Here is an 18,573-nt window from a genome sequence, read left to right on the forward strand (position 1 = left end):
TATCTAATCTAATATCATAATTTCACACAACCATGCTCCAAAAGTAGGCTACTTATTAGAGATTTTGTTATAGTGTTCAAAAAAGCATTTCAAGATACTTTTTTGCTGCATTCGAGAATTCAAGAAGAACATTTTGCTACATTCAAGACCATAAATTGGTATTAAAGAGTTTTGTTAATTTGTGTTAACAAATGACTGTTATGAAACACATGACTATAAATAGTCCATATCACATTTCCCTTAATAAATCAATAAAGAACAACAGTTGGTGAACTGCTTTGCAACCATCTTACAGGAAAATCAATAATCTTTAATGTAAAACACAGATATGATTAAGTCTATAGTAGAAATAATTTATTTTTCAATTTTAACACCACACTAAAAGAAAGTAATGATATCTACATAAAAATTCAATGGAAATCAAGGCAAATGTTTTATTTTTCAAAATCTCAGATAAAACATTATCTGATCAACAAATGGTATATTTTAAGGTTTACCATATATCATCGGGTTTCTGCCACAAGTTGCTAACAACCAAATTTCAAGAAATGTCTTCATTAATGGCATTAAATAATCTTTATTTAAAAAGAAAAAAGGAATATTTCATAATTTATAAATACAAGAAATTATATTTTTTGCAGTTTTATTTGAATTGTTGATTTGGAATGGGCATTTAACTTTAAAATCTATATCTATTTAAAATCTAAATACCTCACAACTAGTAAAATGTACACAATAAGTTTTTCTGGGTTATTATGCCGTGTGTCGTTCGTACTCTCTACCGACGTTTCGGATCGCGTTACAGCGTCCATCATCAGGGTTGATGTTATTTGTGTATGAATATGTGTTACGTTAGGTACTTAGAATTTTTACCGTGTCGTAGTCGTTTTTTGTGTGATGTTATGTATTTGGGACTTGTACCGTGTCGTAGTCGTTTAGATTAATGTGTACCATTATGTACTTAGGATCTATACCGTATCACAAATCTGTGTTACATTGCAATTTGTGTTACATTGCATTTTTCATTTTTTTTTTTACATTGAATTTTTCTTGTCGACATTTATGGGAATCGAAACCGGGACCTTAAGCGTGTAAGCTAATGTGCCAACCACAACGCTACGAGGCAGATTGATCTCCACTCAATTTCATTTTTCAGGACTTTTACCAGAGTAGTCCTTAAGTCAAAAACGCTCATCTGGGATTCTGTTTTTATTTCACACATGAAACTGTATTCTTCATCTGCCTAGATACAGAATTTTACTAGGAGAAACATATATTTTTTTATTACGTCCAATTGATAATACACAAACCATCTACAAGACTATTTAAGTTCTATTTTAAATTAATCAGGGGGCTTTTTATATCATGCCAACTTTACTGTCACCACTGAAATACTTTTGTAAATAATATATGCACGGTGGCAATAAGCTAAATGTCTGTAATATTTTCAGAAGTTCAATCCCGATATTATATCCTGTGTCATTCTTGGCGGGACTTAAGCTTTTTATTCAATGAGATAACCTTACCGGGAGCTGATTAATATATCTTACACAAAGCTCACTATTTCTTGAAAAGCTTCTATAAATTAAGTTACATTATATAGAAGAAAAAATAAAACAATAAATTATGAATTCCTTAATAAGCACGCATAAGTTAATAATGTCATATCAAGCAAAATAATAATCGCAAATCAAAACAAATATATGACGACGCTTCACCTGTCTAAGGAATGTATGAAAAGAAATTAAGCATTTGGTGCAACAAGTTATAAGTAGGATTCAGCATGACAACTGTTGATAAATATTTCAATAAAGATGGAAAACCTCTTTGAGAAGGGAATAAGGAAATCCAAGCGTTTACAGGGCTATGACATGTCAAGTCGAGTGATCACTTTACACATTGTCTTGCATTCACTATTCTACCTAAGTTTAAACAACCACATTTATTCATTCTTCAATCTGATGGTTTTTTTTTAGTATTGGAGCTGAAACCTTGATTGATAGATATTGGTGAGATACCATCTTTATTGAAATATCTATTAATATTGATAAACCGGGTTCAATCCAGTAATTCATAGATTTGACACAATCAAAACATTGATGAGAACTGCTACCAATTTTACTTTCCCGGTGAAATTAGTTTTCTTTCTGGGAGAGTGGATTAAATACTTTTTACTGTAATATTATTAGAAAGCATCCAAAATTTTACTGAAGATTATAAAACAAAAAATATGCTAAATTAATAGGATTCAAGAATGAAGAATAATAAAAACTACTTAAATATCATTACATTTGTTTGGTAAATTCATACTTAAGATTGGGGTGAATTCATCTTATAAAATTTTCAAACATGTTTAATGTAATTCAAATTAAAATACGAACACTTTATTATATTTTTATTTTTGACTAAAAGTTAGTGGCTTTTATAAAATTTACTATCACACATAATATTCTCTTTAAAGAAAATGTTGAAGTACTGCAAATAATATGGACAAATCGTTGACATTTTTAAATCATTAGATAACTTTGGAAAAAAATGTAAAATTTATTTATTATATTTAGAATTTATTTATTACTAACTGTATATTTTAAAGCATATTTTAAAAAATAGCTTGTTGGTCTTCAATATGCAGAATAGTAAAGGTATTCTTATATCATATACCTAATGAATTATTTTTTTTCAAATCGTAGTGATCTTTTTTGTTATTGAAGCTATCAACTGACTACTGAAAAATTAAGCATTTTCATGAATGCTCAGTGATGGAATCAACATGAATGTTTTAACGTGGTTAAATAAACAAATTATTATTTATTAAATATATGCAAAAATGAATTACTTTCGATTCTAACAGAATAAAATAATCAAAGGGGTAAAAAATTGTTTTTTTTTTCTAAACTCAAGAAATATTTTTTCTTATTACAGGAGAAATTACCAAACGATTTGTTCCATAGTAAAAAGCAGTTTTTAAAATAGTTTCACTTAGTATTACTGATGCAATAACCATTATATGGTTTTGTGTGTATTCATACATATTTTTTTTGGTATTTGATTTTTTACTGATGAAAATACTCACGCATTAAATTTTACGTTATTTATTATTATTTTATCGGGGTGGTGGTTTTATTTTGAAAGATATTTAAGGATTGGGTAAAATGGTTTGATTGAATAAATAGAAACTTAGAAAAAAGTACTTTTATTTTTATAATATAATGTTTTAACAAGTCTAGAAAATATATTCAATCGAAAATATACAACTTTCATTTAACATGGCAACATATAATGTGACATAACTCTTATATAGATGCCAATTATTATTATTCTGGTAGTTTTTCCATTTAATTTTTAAATACTTTCATATTAAAAATACTATTTGCCAGTTAGCTATTGTGGATAAAGAAAAGAATATGTAAACAAAAAATATGTACTTGAAAAACCAATATTTCAGCTAAATACAATGTTTGAAACATGAATACTGTTCAGTTAAAGCTCAGATTTTCACCTCATGTTTAATATTTAATGTATAGTAGGTGTACGCACATCAGTAGCCTTGAGATTAACTATGAAATTAATAAATAACTAATATTTCTATATTACTTCAGATGTGATCTGTTTTAATAAGAATCTATGTATAACAATCAATAAATTCAATAACAAAATACTATTTTTATGTGATATGTGATACTAAAATAGGAATGTATATACACGAAAAGTGTGAGATTAATGAATACAAAAAATTAATACATGATAATTTTTTGAATCTTATACAATAAACAAACAAATATACACTTATAAATCGCACAACAAATACAAAACGCCACTTAAATTGGCAAAATTAGGGTAAATAACTTGACTTATAGATAGGTATACAAAAAAAATACTGCAATTATAAACATCGTCCAGTTCAAGATCTGAATTTCAAATTTAAGCAAATAAAGATGAAAAGGTGTTATTATCAAAGAAAACTTTATTTCTAATTTTAAATTTTATTGGAAGATTTTAATGAGTACATTAAATAAAATCTATATAATGCCATTTTAGAATTTGAATAAGACTATTGAACTGAATGATTGAAAGTTTAAAAGAAAAAAAAAACTAAATTAAAAAATATACATACATATTATAATTGTGTTATATAGGTACATATATGTAATATAATTAATCGATCGCATCAATTGAAGGTTTTAATTCTACCAAATTTAATTAAACGTCCACCACAAATAAGTGTACACGGAATATAATTTTTAACATGGGTAAATAAATTAATTTTATTACAATAATAAACGCATTTTTAAAAAAAACTACATTTATTTTATATGATCACTTTTTGAAAATTAATATGCCATGTTTATTGTTACGTTTTTTAAAAAGGAAGTCGTGTTCCGAAACCAGTTGGCATATTAATTTTGATTAATAACTTGTAACAAAATATATACATTCATTTAGTTAAATTGTTTAATTTAGAAAATTACAAAATTAGCACATTGAATATTCATTTAATGCATTTCATTTAATTGCATAATTGTAATAAAATTTGCACTTAAAAATTATAATACATAATGATAACAAATCTTACAATTAATATAATATTGTGATACATGACAATAAAAAATATATGAAAAGACTTAGAAATCAGAACTATACAGAGATTAAAACATTTTTTCGCAAACATAATATCTGTTTTTTTTAGAAGTAGGTTTTTTCTAGTGCTCAAATAACTATTTCATTATATAATTGATAATTTTTTACCGAAAGATTAAATTAGGTTATATTGACAGCCATTAAAAAATATATAGAAATAAACACAATTGTATAATTGTTAAGATTTGGATGTGAAATTGCCAGTATTAAAGATGGATCAACACTTTTAAAACGCATTGCTTTCAATCAAAAGCTTTAACATAGAAAGAAAAGATAAATAATATATGTGAATCCATTTTACTATGCTGACCTTTAGCCATTGAGTATATCCCATGCAGCATCATCTTTCGCTTTAAACGTCGTGCTCTTTACATCAAGTCCACTTTTCAGGTCAACTTCCTGCACCGGCTTCCTAATCACCTTACCACTGGCTTTCGGCCAAGACTCTTCCGTTGGAATATTCCTAAACAAGCGCATAATACATTTAGAAAAAATTATTACTAACTCTTTAGACACGCGCTTATCACCATGGGATATAGTAACCATACAAACATTAGTTAAGTTAGACGCGAGAAATCTGATTGAGCGATTTTATCATGCATATTCTGCTTTTCATACAGAAAACTTAATTTTACTTTGTAGATAAAATTGAAGATAAATGTTAACTTCCCATTGAAATCAATACAAGCTACTTTCTTTCCTGAAAAAATACATCATTCTATCAGGAAAATTCTTATTGCTAAATGAAAAATCTAATTAATTACATGAAATTTGACCTTGAAAATTTAGCATTTTGTATTCAACGATAATCTAGGAGGGAAAGCCACTCTATAGCAGGGAGTGTAATAACAGTGGTGACTGTATTAATTCTTAAAAATAGAAATAAAAATTAATGTACTTTTTTTTTATTTATATCCCTACAGAGATGAGGTAGAATTTTTTCAAATTCAGGATTATGTATGTATGTACAAAATACACGTACCAAAATAATTAATGTACTTACCAGTTTCCAGCAGGTTCGGAAGCGGAATTCTTTAAAGCACCATACGAAAGCTCAGATTGATATGTTGTATTGTTACTTGCAGAGGGTGACATTCCCTTGTCGGCTGGATTATTCATGCCCCCTAAGCTACTCCAACTGCCTCGGGAACCAATCTGAAAACATATTCAATTTAAACATTTAAAAAAGGGGGTTTTGAATTTGACTCTCTGGGCCCGTATCACAATTGAAAGTAAACAATGGAGAGTTTTCTGTTTATTGAGGTTTTGGGCAGTTAAAACACCACGGCTTGCCAAGCAGGTTGGTGAATCTTCCGTTTTCGTTAGCCTTGCAGAGCACATGAGCTACCGTAACACAATTATGTCTCAGTTTCCCGCACTTCATACTAGTGACCAGAGGCAGCACGTGGAGGACGAAATTTTAAAAAATTCAGAGCTGAAGTGGAATTGGGCAGGTCATGTTTCTCGAACGGCAGATAGAAAAAAAAAAGTGATGGACTGGAGACCGAGAACAGGGTGCAGATGCGTAGGGAGGCCCCAGACCAGATGGTCTGACGAAATTAGAAGAGTTCCAGATCCAAAGCGGCAAAGGTTTCCATCTGACAGAGAATTGTGGAGGTCCAGATGGGGAGCTTTTGCTTAACACTGAACTCAAGAAGTAGGCTTAGTAGTGAATATGTCTATATCATCATCACCATAATAATCAGGCCATGTTGGCCCACTGCAGGACAGAAGGGGGACCTGTCTCCTCCACTCCTCCGGGTTCTGCACCGTTCTTATCCATTGTCTACCAACTATTAATATCATCCAACCATCTCATTGGTGGGCGTCCTTGGGGCCTAGTATTCCTAGGTCTCCGATTGAGAACACGCTTTGTACATCTATCATTAGACATTCGTGCGATACGGCTGCCCATTTCCACTTCAACCAACCAATCCATTCCACCACTTCACATACTTTGGTTTGACTGCGGATCCAATTGTTTCTCTTTCTATCGCTTAATGTTATTCCAAGCAAAACGCGTTCCCTCTTTGCAACTTGCAATTTATGATATATGCTATGCTTGGTCAGTCATAGCCTTCGGGCCATATGAAGGGATGGGTAGGACATATTGGTTAAATACTAGGCATTAGGAATGGAGTTATTAAATGTGGAATTTAATTTACCAAATGCCACCCAAGCAAGATTTATCCACCTTTCTACTTCACAGGTTTAATTATCCTTGCCGACAGTGATTTTGTGACCAAAGTATATATAATGGTCAACCTTGTCTAGGGGAACTATTCTGCCATTGGTATGGAGTGATTTTGTGACCAAAGTATATATAATGGTCAACCTTGTCTAGGGGAACTATTCTGCCATTGGTATGGAGTGATTTTGTGACCAAAGTATATATAATGGTCAACCTTGTCTAGGGGAACTATTCTGCCATTGGTATGGAGTGATTTTGTGACCAAAGTATATATAATGGTCAACCTTGTCTAGGGGAACTATTCTGCCATTGGTATGGATTTTCGACATTATTTTTGTTTTACTGAGGTTCATCGTAAGTCCAATTTTAGCATATCGAATTTTTTCTTAAATTTTTTTATATACGAGTACATATTTATTATTTTAAAGAGCCCATTAGGGTTATACAGGATGCGGCAGCTAACTTTGCTGATTTGAAAGGTTAATAAAAAAAAGGAGTAAGGATATCTTTTTTTTCAGTTTTAAAGATTGTATCAGTGAAGTGACAGCCCCCATTGTGATTACACTGAGCAAGCCGAGTTCTAAAATATCGCTCAACTTTTTCAAGCATTTCGATGGGTATATCGTATGGCTTGGCGTATGTTGTCTTTGAGTTGAGCCAGGGTTCGTGGACAGTCGGTATACATGAGGAATTTAAGGTAACCCCATAAAAATAAATCGAAAGGAGCCAAGTCAGGTGACCGAGCGGGCCATGGAAGGTCGCCTCTCAAGATGAGGCAGTCGGGGAAGGGTTCCCTCAAAAGATCCATTGAACTTCGTGCAGTGTGTGCCGTGGCTCCATTCTGCAGAAACCACACATCCCCTAGGTCCAGTTGTTCAAGTTTTGGGAGAAAAAAAATCTCAATCATTTGGCTGTAGCGAGCTGAAGTCACCATAATAGTGTGTTTGTTTTCTTCGAAAAAGTGAGGACCAATTATCCCCACTCTCAAAATCGCACACCATACAGCCACACGTTCACAATGAAGTGGCTACTAATCAAGTTCACGTGGGTTGTTCACTCCAATAACTAATAAGTGAGCCTCAACACTGAAGAAGACGAGCGCGTTCTGAGGCACTATTTCAATTAATGCTTCACATGCTTCTTGACAAGCAATAAAATTGTATGAAAAAAGCTCTTGCACCACAGCCAATTTCTAGGAATGAAATGTAAGGTCAGAGTGAAGAATTCATTTCACAAAGCAGTCGGAAATCCCCAAAGCAGCTGCATGTTTGCACACCGAACGCCCGGGAGAACGCAAAAATGACTGCCTCACTTCATCAACATTATCGGGTGTTTTGGCAGTCTGCTGGCATTTTCGAGGGTTTGGTAGCACATTGAAACTTTCCTTAAATCTGTCCACTCATGAAACAATCGATTGCCAACCGGCGATAACGGAGCGGCCGTTTGAAAAGAACACTTCGACAGCAAACGCGCGCTGCTTACTGGTTCACTGCATGGCGGTTACTGACGAGGTGGCGAACGAAACTTTAGGACCTCCCCTTTCAATGAGACTAACCCACTCTTCTACGACCCCCCTCCTTAACGCTCCAGTCTAATGGTTCCTTTAAGTAATGGCTAGTTGATTTTAGCGTTTCGGGAATAATATTGTCTTCCCCTGGACTTTTTCTGTTTTTCATTTGCCTAAGTGTCCTATCTATTTCATCTACAACTATACTAGGCATGTCTTCTGTTTCTACATAACAAATTGGGGCTCTTCCTTGATAATTGTAAGGGGTTGGCCTTGGAATTTTTGACTTATAAAGATTTTCATAGAATTCTTAAGTAATATTTAATAGAACTTCTTGGTCTGAAATAGCTTTACCTAATATATAATCAAATTGACAGCCTATATAAAAATAAAAATTAAATTGTATAAAAATAGAGTGTAAAAATTTTATATTAAATACATTTTTAGATATGTTCAATTACAGGCTTCCGACGATGATATTTCAATTTTTCATACAAATATACACATTTTTACTAATTTTTTTAACTTTATAGACAATTTAAGATAGCTGCTAACTTCCTATTGCAATCGGGGCGTTAATATGCAAATCCAGATCTCTACCACCGGAACACAGCCCGGTATGAAACATTAAATAAATTTATTTAAAATAAAACACTAACTTTTTACCACATACGAGTTTGATATAATAACACTACTAGTTCCAGGTATTCTGAATTACCCATCATCGGGTGTAAATATATACAAAATATGTAAATATATACACCTGATGATGGGTAATTTAGAATACCTGAAACTAGTCATGTTATTATATTAAACTTGTATGTGGTAAAAAAAAATTACAAAGTGTTTTATTTTAAATAAATTAAAAATGTTCTTCCACAAAGTAAATGCTGAAACAATAAATAATATTGATCTAAATGTATTGCAATAGACAGGGAAAACATTTTTGAGAAGGGTGAGTCTAGGCTTATGACCATTCTGTTCACCATTCTGCCCATGTTTAATCATCCACGTTTTCTCAGCTTTTCCATCTGTTGACTTTAAATCCAGCCCGTCTGCAAACATTTGGACATACTCAAAACATTTTTAAATAATACTGTTTTAATATTAATACCTTTTCATTTACATTATTGGCCATTTCCAAAACTTTCTGCGAAGCGATTCCACCGTACTTCATTGCATTGTCACTCGCTTTATGTGCAAATATTGATGCCGATGATGCCAGCATTGACCACCCCTATAACATAATTCATTTTTTAAATATACAAAATGAAAACAATTTTATTATATCCCTCATAAATACAAATATATTTCAGTACTTACACTGGCAAGAGAAGTCATAGTGTTATCCAAAAGTTCCTTTGAGTAATGTCCATTGCTGCTAGTGCTCTGGTTATAGTTAGTATTACCAAATCCAAAGTAACGGTCGGAGTTATTAGAACCACTGAAAAAAAATAAGTATAAACTGATAATTTGTAATTCACAAAAACTAAAAAAATATTATGGAAAATAGATGGAAGAAATAACATACAACGAACTATTCCGATTCATCCCGGAAGATTCTTGGTAATTATTCTCACCGGTGTTAGTATTAGAATAACTCGGATAAGAAATTTCCGAAGATTCTGATTTGTTTTTTGTAAATTCTTTTTCATAATCCTTGTATAGCGATTCGCTCCAAGATTTTCCTTCCACTAGTGTTGTAATCTAAAAGCCACAACAAATGTTACATTCCTCATTTCAAAATTCTAAAAAATAAAAAACATAAGTACATTGTTGTTTAATTCACAATAATTATTTACCTTGTGTCTGTACATAGCTGCTGCTTTAGTATTATACTTTTGGTTAATATTGGACTCACTATTCCAATCTTGATGACTTTGTAAAAAGCTTTTAGCTCGATCATTGCCACCAACCTACAATAAAGTAATTTTTTGAATTTGTTTTTTACACCAAAACAGACCAAGAAACCCAATTAGAAACAAATATTGATAAAATAATTTTAAATTCTACAGTGGCAAATTATATATTACAAAGTGTCCTGGATTAAGAACACTTATGTTTAACTTTTGTGTGGTTTCACCAGGAATCAAACCTAGAACCATCTATTTGTGAGGCAAGCGTCTTAGCCATATCACCACAGAAGCCACCATTGAAAATGGGCATTGTAAATTAATATGATTTTTCACAATTTCAGGAAGATTACATAGTGTGATGTATATAGACAGTCTTTTAGAGTGATATAGCTTGGTTTGTTCACTGTCAAACAATCCACCTTAATTTATTGAATACCTCATTTAAAAATATTTTTCAATGTAAATTGCCATGGTTTAAGCAACCATAACCTATTAATTTAAACATCTGACCATTTATTACATAAACTACAAATAAACACAGCACAGACATATAATAAATACACACGAAACTCACTTATTGGCCACATAAAATGTTTTTATGAAAAATAAAATTAATAGTAGAGAAACGGGCTAGTAAGAAGATATTTCCTTAATTCATTTTTCTACGCAACTAGTTGCCATAGCTACGACACTGGCCACACGTGCTACATATGCATAGAAAGATCTGACAATTTGAAATCACGGTGGCTAAAAGAACGAACTCATTCATGCGGACGATCATTGTGGACGATAGTCTTCATTTATCACCCTGTGACTTCAAATTCGTCAAAAAATCATTGAATCAACAGTGAGCCAGCACTTCATTGAAATTGTGAAAAATGTACTTCAAAATTTTTCAACTTTATTTTGAGTGTCTAAATGTTTGCAGTCAGGGTCACTTAAACCAGCTAATGACAGGTCATAAGCCCTGTAAATGCCAAGACTTTCTTATTCTCTTCTCAATTTTTTTTTTACGAGTGAAAATGGAACCAATATTTAACAACTTTTTTTTTACCACGGTTTCAAAGCTACAACAAGCTTCCTTATCAAGATATAATTTTGTAAATTATCAGTAAAATACACCTTGATGAAGAAACTTGTATAAAACCGGTGTGTCTGTTCTCTACACTTGTAGTGTAATAAAAGCATTTATCATTAAAAAAGATAGCATTAATCTGCGTAGCTTCATGTCTAATCATGACAAAAGTGCAATACCCACCAATTGAAATGCTATTGAATTTGCACATGTCTCGTGTATCTATTTAATTATACGCCATAGCAAATAAAGAAATTAATACAACAGTCCATAATATTAATACCACATGCTATGGCTTGGTAGAGATGGTTAAAAAACTAACATCATCAAACCCTTATCCGCACTCGATGATGCATAGGGCACTGAATTGTTAAATCAAATGCAGCATATCTCGATCGTCTGTTCGGGAAGGTCTTCAGTGTAAAACCCAACTTTAAAAACAAAATTTTCATGACAACCTTCCCAGGAAACGAACCCTGGACCTCAAGTAAGGTAGCCGAATGCGCCAAATACTGCACTTAAAATGGTTAAAAAATGTCTACTTTAAAATACAAAACAATAAGTAACTAAAAGTGATAATTATGAAAATAATATTAATAACAGTACTACAAACCTTCATTTTCTCCAATTCTGATGGCTTCCATTTATCCATTGTTGCTGATCGAACAAAGGATAAATGCACTCCCAGGCTTCTGTGCTTTCCGGAACATTCTAAACATATCCAGATTCCGTAGGTCACAGAAACCCATTGAGGATTTAATGATCCACACTCAAAACATTGCTGAAATCAAAAAAGGAAACTTCACTTACTATTTATATTTTCTGAAGTTATTTCTGGATATACAACTCTAGATTATTACGTTTCATACATTTTTATTGTTGTTAAAAGCAACATTTGCATTCGAACGATTTACCAAAATGTTCCAATTTTTGGGCCTTCAAAGTAAATAACTCACATAAAGTTTATATTTGAAGCACTAACTTTGTGGTTATTCATTATAATAAAATAAATAAAACAACTTTGTTTTTAACCACTAATTTTTTACGTTAACCTTGACGAAGAAGCTTGTTTGCTTTGAAACCGGTTGGTGAAAAATAAAAATTAGTGGTTAAAAACAAAGTTGTTTTATTTATTTTATTAAATAATTCACTGGTAGAAAATGGAAATCAAGTTGGGGTAGAGTGGGGTTCAAACCTCAGTCTGCGACACTAGCCACGGGACCACAACCCGGTTCAAATTGGGTGCGCTTATTTCGATGTGCATACTCAAAATTAAAATTTTTGCCATAAAACATGGAACTGATCCACTAAAAACTATAGATTAAATGTGTTGTTACAAAGAATTATAGCTTAAATGGTAATATATGCTTAGAGTATTAACACACCACTGGCTAATAGTCACCCATACATAGAAAAACCCTTCTGTGATTATTAACCACGAAGTTAGCTAATATTACACAACGGACCGTAGGTACTCGGGTAAAGAATTGCAAGCACACCGAAAGTGTCCGTTACAAGTAAAAAATTTGGAACGCTTTTGTTCTATACAATAGAGCTAAAGGGCTTCTCTAGTGAATTATTACTCTGAGAATATATGCATACTAAAAACTATAGTTAAAAAGCAGTATATATCATATGTTTTTGTAAATGAAAAACAGTATATAGTATAGATCAGTGGTCGGCAGTTAGTTTTGGCGGTGGGTCGTAATCAATTCTGTGTCACTCATCGAATGCGAGGCAAACGCACCAGATTTAGAACCAATGTGCCTAATATGCAATTAAAGAATTTCTGTGGTGAAAGAATACGATTTGAAACAATGTTTTAATACAAAACATGCCAATTACACTGGAAATTCTAATTCACAAAGAAATAAAGTGAAATCTTTGATTGAAGGCCGGGCTTCATGTACTTCTAAACTGTGGTCCAGGAAGAACTGAACAGGAACCTGCAGGGCCAGAAGAGAGCACTTTGCAGGCCGAATCTGGCCCGTGGGTCGCCAATTTCCGATCGCTGGTATAGATAGTATAATCATAGTACTTGATTTTTTTTTAAATTTTCATTGTACTATTTTTTTAAACGTATTATTTGATACTTAATATGTAACGTTCGAAAAACCTGTTAAAATTAATAGCGTAATTCCATGAGCTTTTTGATGGGCGATATGCCGAATCATTCGCCGCTATACCTACAATATTATTTGATATACTGAATACTAAAACAGCTTGGGTCTGGGAGAATTTGAATCACCATATTGAAAAATCAGAATTGGATATGGAGCGTAATCCAAATCACTAAAATAGTAATGAACACAGTATTATAAAAATTATTTTATTCGTAAAAAAAACTTCGATACTCACATTATTATCTTGAACTAGTCGCAACTCTTGTAACTTACGACGCGTATTTGGTGACGCCATTGCACTACAATTGCCACAAGTTCAACACGGTCGATCAGAACAAATATAAGATGGACAGGAGAATAAAAAAATTATCTACTTAAATAAGTTAACCTGTAATATTACGGTACGTAAAGAACTTCGGATAGATTTACTACACTCACAATATTTTAACATTGTCAAAGACATAACCGACGGGGAAATGAAAATTGATAAAAATAATTCATTATTATAAAAACTAAATGAGCCCCGTACACAGAATCAGCAAGCATACACACCCGCACGTCCCGTACGCACCACAGATACACAGATTTAAGTAGCAGACACTGGCAGACACATCAGCAGAGCATAGACAAAAACAGGTTGCTACTTGCCAAAAACAGACAGTATTGCAGGTTGACACAATATACTCACCCTTTTCGACTATTTTTATAGGGGAGACCAGGTACCAGTAACAAACAAGTTTCAAAAATAAGAACTTTTCTTGTACAAACATTTCTGCTACTATTATTCGTCTATTCTACTTCTCTGTCACTTCTGTAATGCCCGTGGCTCTGTGCTAGATGGTCGTGAGTTGTAACCTTGAAAAAACAATGGTAGGGAAAGGATATCAAATCAAATCTTCATCCATAATACCAACCTACTCGTATTGTTACCTCCCAAGAAAGAAGTACATGCACATATACGCATGAAATCTCCCCGGCCCATTTTCACTCCACCCCTCACCCACGCAGTCCTATGACCTTGTGCATTCATATTCTGTATCTTAAAGTTCTAAATTTTAAACAGAACGAAGTCGTTAGTTGTTACCATTATAATATGACCGCACAGATTTCATCCAGTATATGGCCTAAACGTTTGAACGACTTTACTATTTTTACTTTGGTACCGTTTATAAAAAGTGATGGCACATGTTAATTTAAGTTTTTTTGTCTTAAAGACAACCATTTTGCACTTTTTGCGTTGTACTTTAATCCATGATCTTTAGCAAACTGCTTACATACATACTGAAGTTAATTGTCGTAGCCATGCCAAGGACAGAGCTAGTAATACTATGTCATCAGCGTCTGATATGTCGTTCACTCTTGTTGAACCTATTGAACATCCTACATGCAAATTATTAAGCTGTTGAAGTGGTAGATCGACATACAAGTTGAATAAATTCGGAGATGCTATACCCCCCAGATAGCAGTGAAACTTGGTACAAACTTGATTTAAGATTGATGGAAGGTTGAAAAGGAAAATTTGACGGGACAATTTTTTATCAAAAGTTGTTGGAATATTGTTATGACAAATTTGAAGAGACAAGCTTTGACAAAACTTGCAGGAATCTTGCTATGTCAAGAATGGTATTTCAGAATCCGAAAGTCATAAAGTGATGATCAACGCATTACCATATACATAAAAATATGGAGAGAATGCTTACAATAGTTTAAACTGATTAATTATTAAATATCACAAACATTATACTATTATTGAATTGAATTGATTGAATTATGTTTTATTTACAGAATGAAAAGGCTGTTGATAACCCCAGAGGCTCTTATACTTCACAAAAGTTAACAGATGGAAGAGTTGAGGAAATAAAGATGTTTAAACATAGGCAGAACGCTTAATGTTACACAGTTTGTAAAGTGGCCACTCCAACCAGCCAATGACAGTACATAAGCCCAGAAAATACCTAGATTTCCATATGTCCTTCCCAAAATGTTTTCCCTTTGCTGCAACAAAATTTTGATTTATATATCGGATACTTTTTACCATGAGAAATCCCGCTAGCCGAAAAGCTAGTAAGTCATAAAACAGTTTTTGTTTTTTTTGTAAATAAATCCAAACTTGCATGATGTTTGTTTTTAAAAAAAAAAAAAAAGAAAGATTTCAGAATTAATCCAAAAATGAAACCATTTTAAGGTCATTGTAGTTGGGCTGTGTTTTCAGAGATGTCTAAAAGTCACCATCAAAGTCATGGTAAAGGAAGTACCATTGACCGTGCTGTAAAAATAATACACAGTAACCCATCATTTAGAAAAATCTTTTTTTTATATAATTGCCACCCTTTCTGACAGTTCATCGAATGTTTTCCAAGCTTAAACGCAAGAAAAAAGCATCCAAGACATGTTTGAGTTTTAGAAACATACCGAAAAACATTGATAAAGTTACATAATACATCTCACTGCACGTGTCATGAAGTGACATAATACATCTCAATGAACATGTCATAAAATGACATAGTACATCTCACTGCACATGTCACAAAGTGAAATTATTGAATCATTTAATTTTGTCGAATTTAAAAAAATATGTTTTTCGTTGCTATAATTTTATCACTCCATGCGCTTTGTAGCTGCAAGACGTTTGGTAATATAATAATTTATATTGCGTTAATTCACTAACTAAATCTATTCTTCAACTTCTTCCATTGAATTATAAAACTTCCAACTATAAATGTGTAGGTATAATAACAAAGATGGGCATCTGTCGATTTGTCATGGACATACTTAGATGAATTTCAGCTAGCATAACTTTTTTACTGAGGTAGGTAGTCTGTGGCTAATTTTTTGCTTTTGCGTAAAACAATTCTTTTACGTAATGAAACTAAGCTGATTTGGTATTTTTACGTCACAATCCGCAATGACAAATTATTAGCCACGTGACCCAAATGCCGGCCTTTTATTGGTTGATTGACAGATAAGTGATTTTTCGAAATCAACGTCGATTTTTTATTAAGTTTTTCGTCTATGCTTGTCACACGCACATAATACTAATCGAAAGTGTAAGTGAAAAACGAAAAATATTTTTTTCCTAAATTTTGACTTGAATGACAGATGGTCCGTCTTTTTCAAGTTAAGTTATGTCTTTCTCGGTCTTCCTTATTTTCTTCGTTAGTTAACATGCATTCGCATGGTAAATCCGTTAAGTTGTTTTTTTGCCATCCATTGCCATACATGTCTAAACCAACACAGCACTCCATAATATTGCAAGGATCTTGATTTAGTCGATAACGCTTATCTCAGCCTTATATATTATAATGCAAGAATCTCGACATAATTAAAATCTGCTATTTCTTAAATCTTTTAATGACAACTTTTGTTTTTATGCCCCAATGTCCAGAATGTACAGTTTAGTCAATTCGTCACACAACTTTCTTTGGAATATATCTTCCGGCGTTTCATAGATCCCATTGCCATTGAAACAGTGGATGAAGATGGATTGGCATTAGCTCGAAATTTTAAATGTTCATCGTGTTTATGAATATATTTTATGCCTTTATTTTGTTGCCCTTTGTCTTTGCTACATAGTTTTATGTTATTTTTGTTTGGTTTGTTTTATGTACTCGTATGTTTCTTCGTGTAACTGTTGTAATTGACTTAGGTATCCATAGTAAATAAATTAACACGTTCACCTTTAATATATTGTTTTAGCATATATTCGCCTGAGAGATCGTGTTTGGATAGACTTCAGCTTACTTTCATCACATTTATTTACTGGTCGATTAATTAGTGTTAGCGCGATCGCAAAACTTACACAAACGCATTTAATTCTGCAGATTGTTGACTTTAAAATGGTTAGACTAAATTTTAACCGAATGTGCTACTTTTTTAAATCCGTGTTGGATGTTGTGTTTATGAAAAAAATATATAATGGGTTAAGAAAATGTAATTTATTTTTACACGAGTAAATTTTTTAATTACAATAATATCATGTCAATATTGTTCAAATTTTAATAAAAAGGCTGGTTTTTTCCCGCCGTTTTCGGCAGATATTTTTATTTTTGTTTTTAAATAAATTTATGTCATTTTTTTTACTGATTGTTTTTTTCCGCTTTCATCCAAAACGAATTTTAAAAAACACAGAACATTTTACTAAAATATAACATTAACGTTTTTCAAATAAATATTTTATACATTAAAAATATATTTGTGTAAGTTTTGCGAACGCGCCAGCACCAGATAATTGACCTATACATGAGTAGATTAAATGAAAAAATATGTTTCTAAGCCAGTGTTCTTAATCCATAGAGATACATTGAATTGAACCAATACAATAAATATATATTTTTACTGTTAAGAATCGCAGCGAAATTCAGACGAAGGTAGGAGCATCTTCCGTATATTTATTTTTTTATATATTCTAACCAAGCAATAGTAGTCCTTGTCACGCTCATAAGCGCGTTGAAGACAGACATTATTTTTCTAATGCGTATGCCGTTCGATGTCATACCATAACTCAGAGTAATGATGCGCCAAGCTATAGAGGAGCCCAAACGTAGGAAACTACGTACCGATAAGACACCGCCAGGTATCTTATTTCTTAATTTATGACTGCATCAACAGCTTAATATATAGCATCCGCAGACCAGGAGTGCTAGGTGGTTTTTCTTTTATATTTTCGCACCCTTGCAAAACAAAGAAACTCACTTTCGCATTTATAATATTAGTTAGAAAAAAGATAACTACAAATATTTTAGGGGCGGAACAGGGTACCACCCCGTTATGCCCCACCCATAGTGCCCCGACAGTAGCGATCTTTAAAACACGGGAGTTATGTCCGATATAAGTGTTGATCTTGAGTTCTCATTAGCTTCAAAAGGAAGTTGAAATCAACATGTTATGTAAATTTTTGAATAAAGAATGGTGTAACAGAGCAAATTTTAGAACTTTCGAGCTTTTTCTTCAACATTCGATGAATTTCAAACTAAGCGCACTCCTACACTGACAGCAACCGCTTCATATAGCGCAGCGCAATGAACTGACTGTTGTGTGCGAAGTTCATGCATCTTTGTCGTACGTAGCGAATCTCCTGCCCATTTCCCGTTCCGACCCGGTACCCCGTTCCACTCCGGGTTCCTCTAACTGTTTAACTATTTTTTGTAGTTGGCAACTCTGTTGGTACCTTTAATCTGTGGTAT

The 18,573-nt window shown here is 32.6% G+C and overlaps 1 protein-coding gene across 1 annotated transcript; it reads right to left on the reverse strand.

Moving 5' to 3' along the window:
- Nucleotides 1-3,177: 3,177 nt before the first annotated feature.
- Nucleotides 3,178-13,993, reverse strand: ArfGAP1 (ADP-ribosylation factor GTPase-activating protein 1). Its single transcript, XM_088238709.1, has 8 exons — nt 13,626-13,993; nt 11,881-12,048; nt 10,139-10,252; nt 9,868-10,043; nt 9,660-9,780; nt 9,451-9,573; nt 5,642-5,793; nt 3,178-5,101 (listed from the first exon to the last, which is right to left on the reverse strand). The coding sequence occupies exons 1-8, from the start codon at nt 13,683-13,685 to the stop codon at nt 4,951-4,953; spliced, it is 1,065 nt and encodes a 354-aa protein (XP_088094835.1). The 5' UTR covers nt 13,686-13,993; the 3' UTR covers nt 3,178-4,950.
- Between the last annotated feature and the right edge of the window lie 4,580 nt (nt 13,994-18,573).

This window comes from Micrasema longulum, unplaced genomic scaffold (assembly GCF_059751315.1).
Source record: "Micrasema longulum isolate JH-2025_06_02 unplaced genomic scaffold, ASM5975131v1 h1tg001954l, whole genome shotgun sequence".
Classification (NCBI taxonomy): domain Eukaryota; kingdom Metazoa; phylum Arthropoda; class Insecta; order Trichoptera; family Brachycentridae; genus Micrasema; species Micrasema longulum.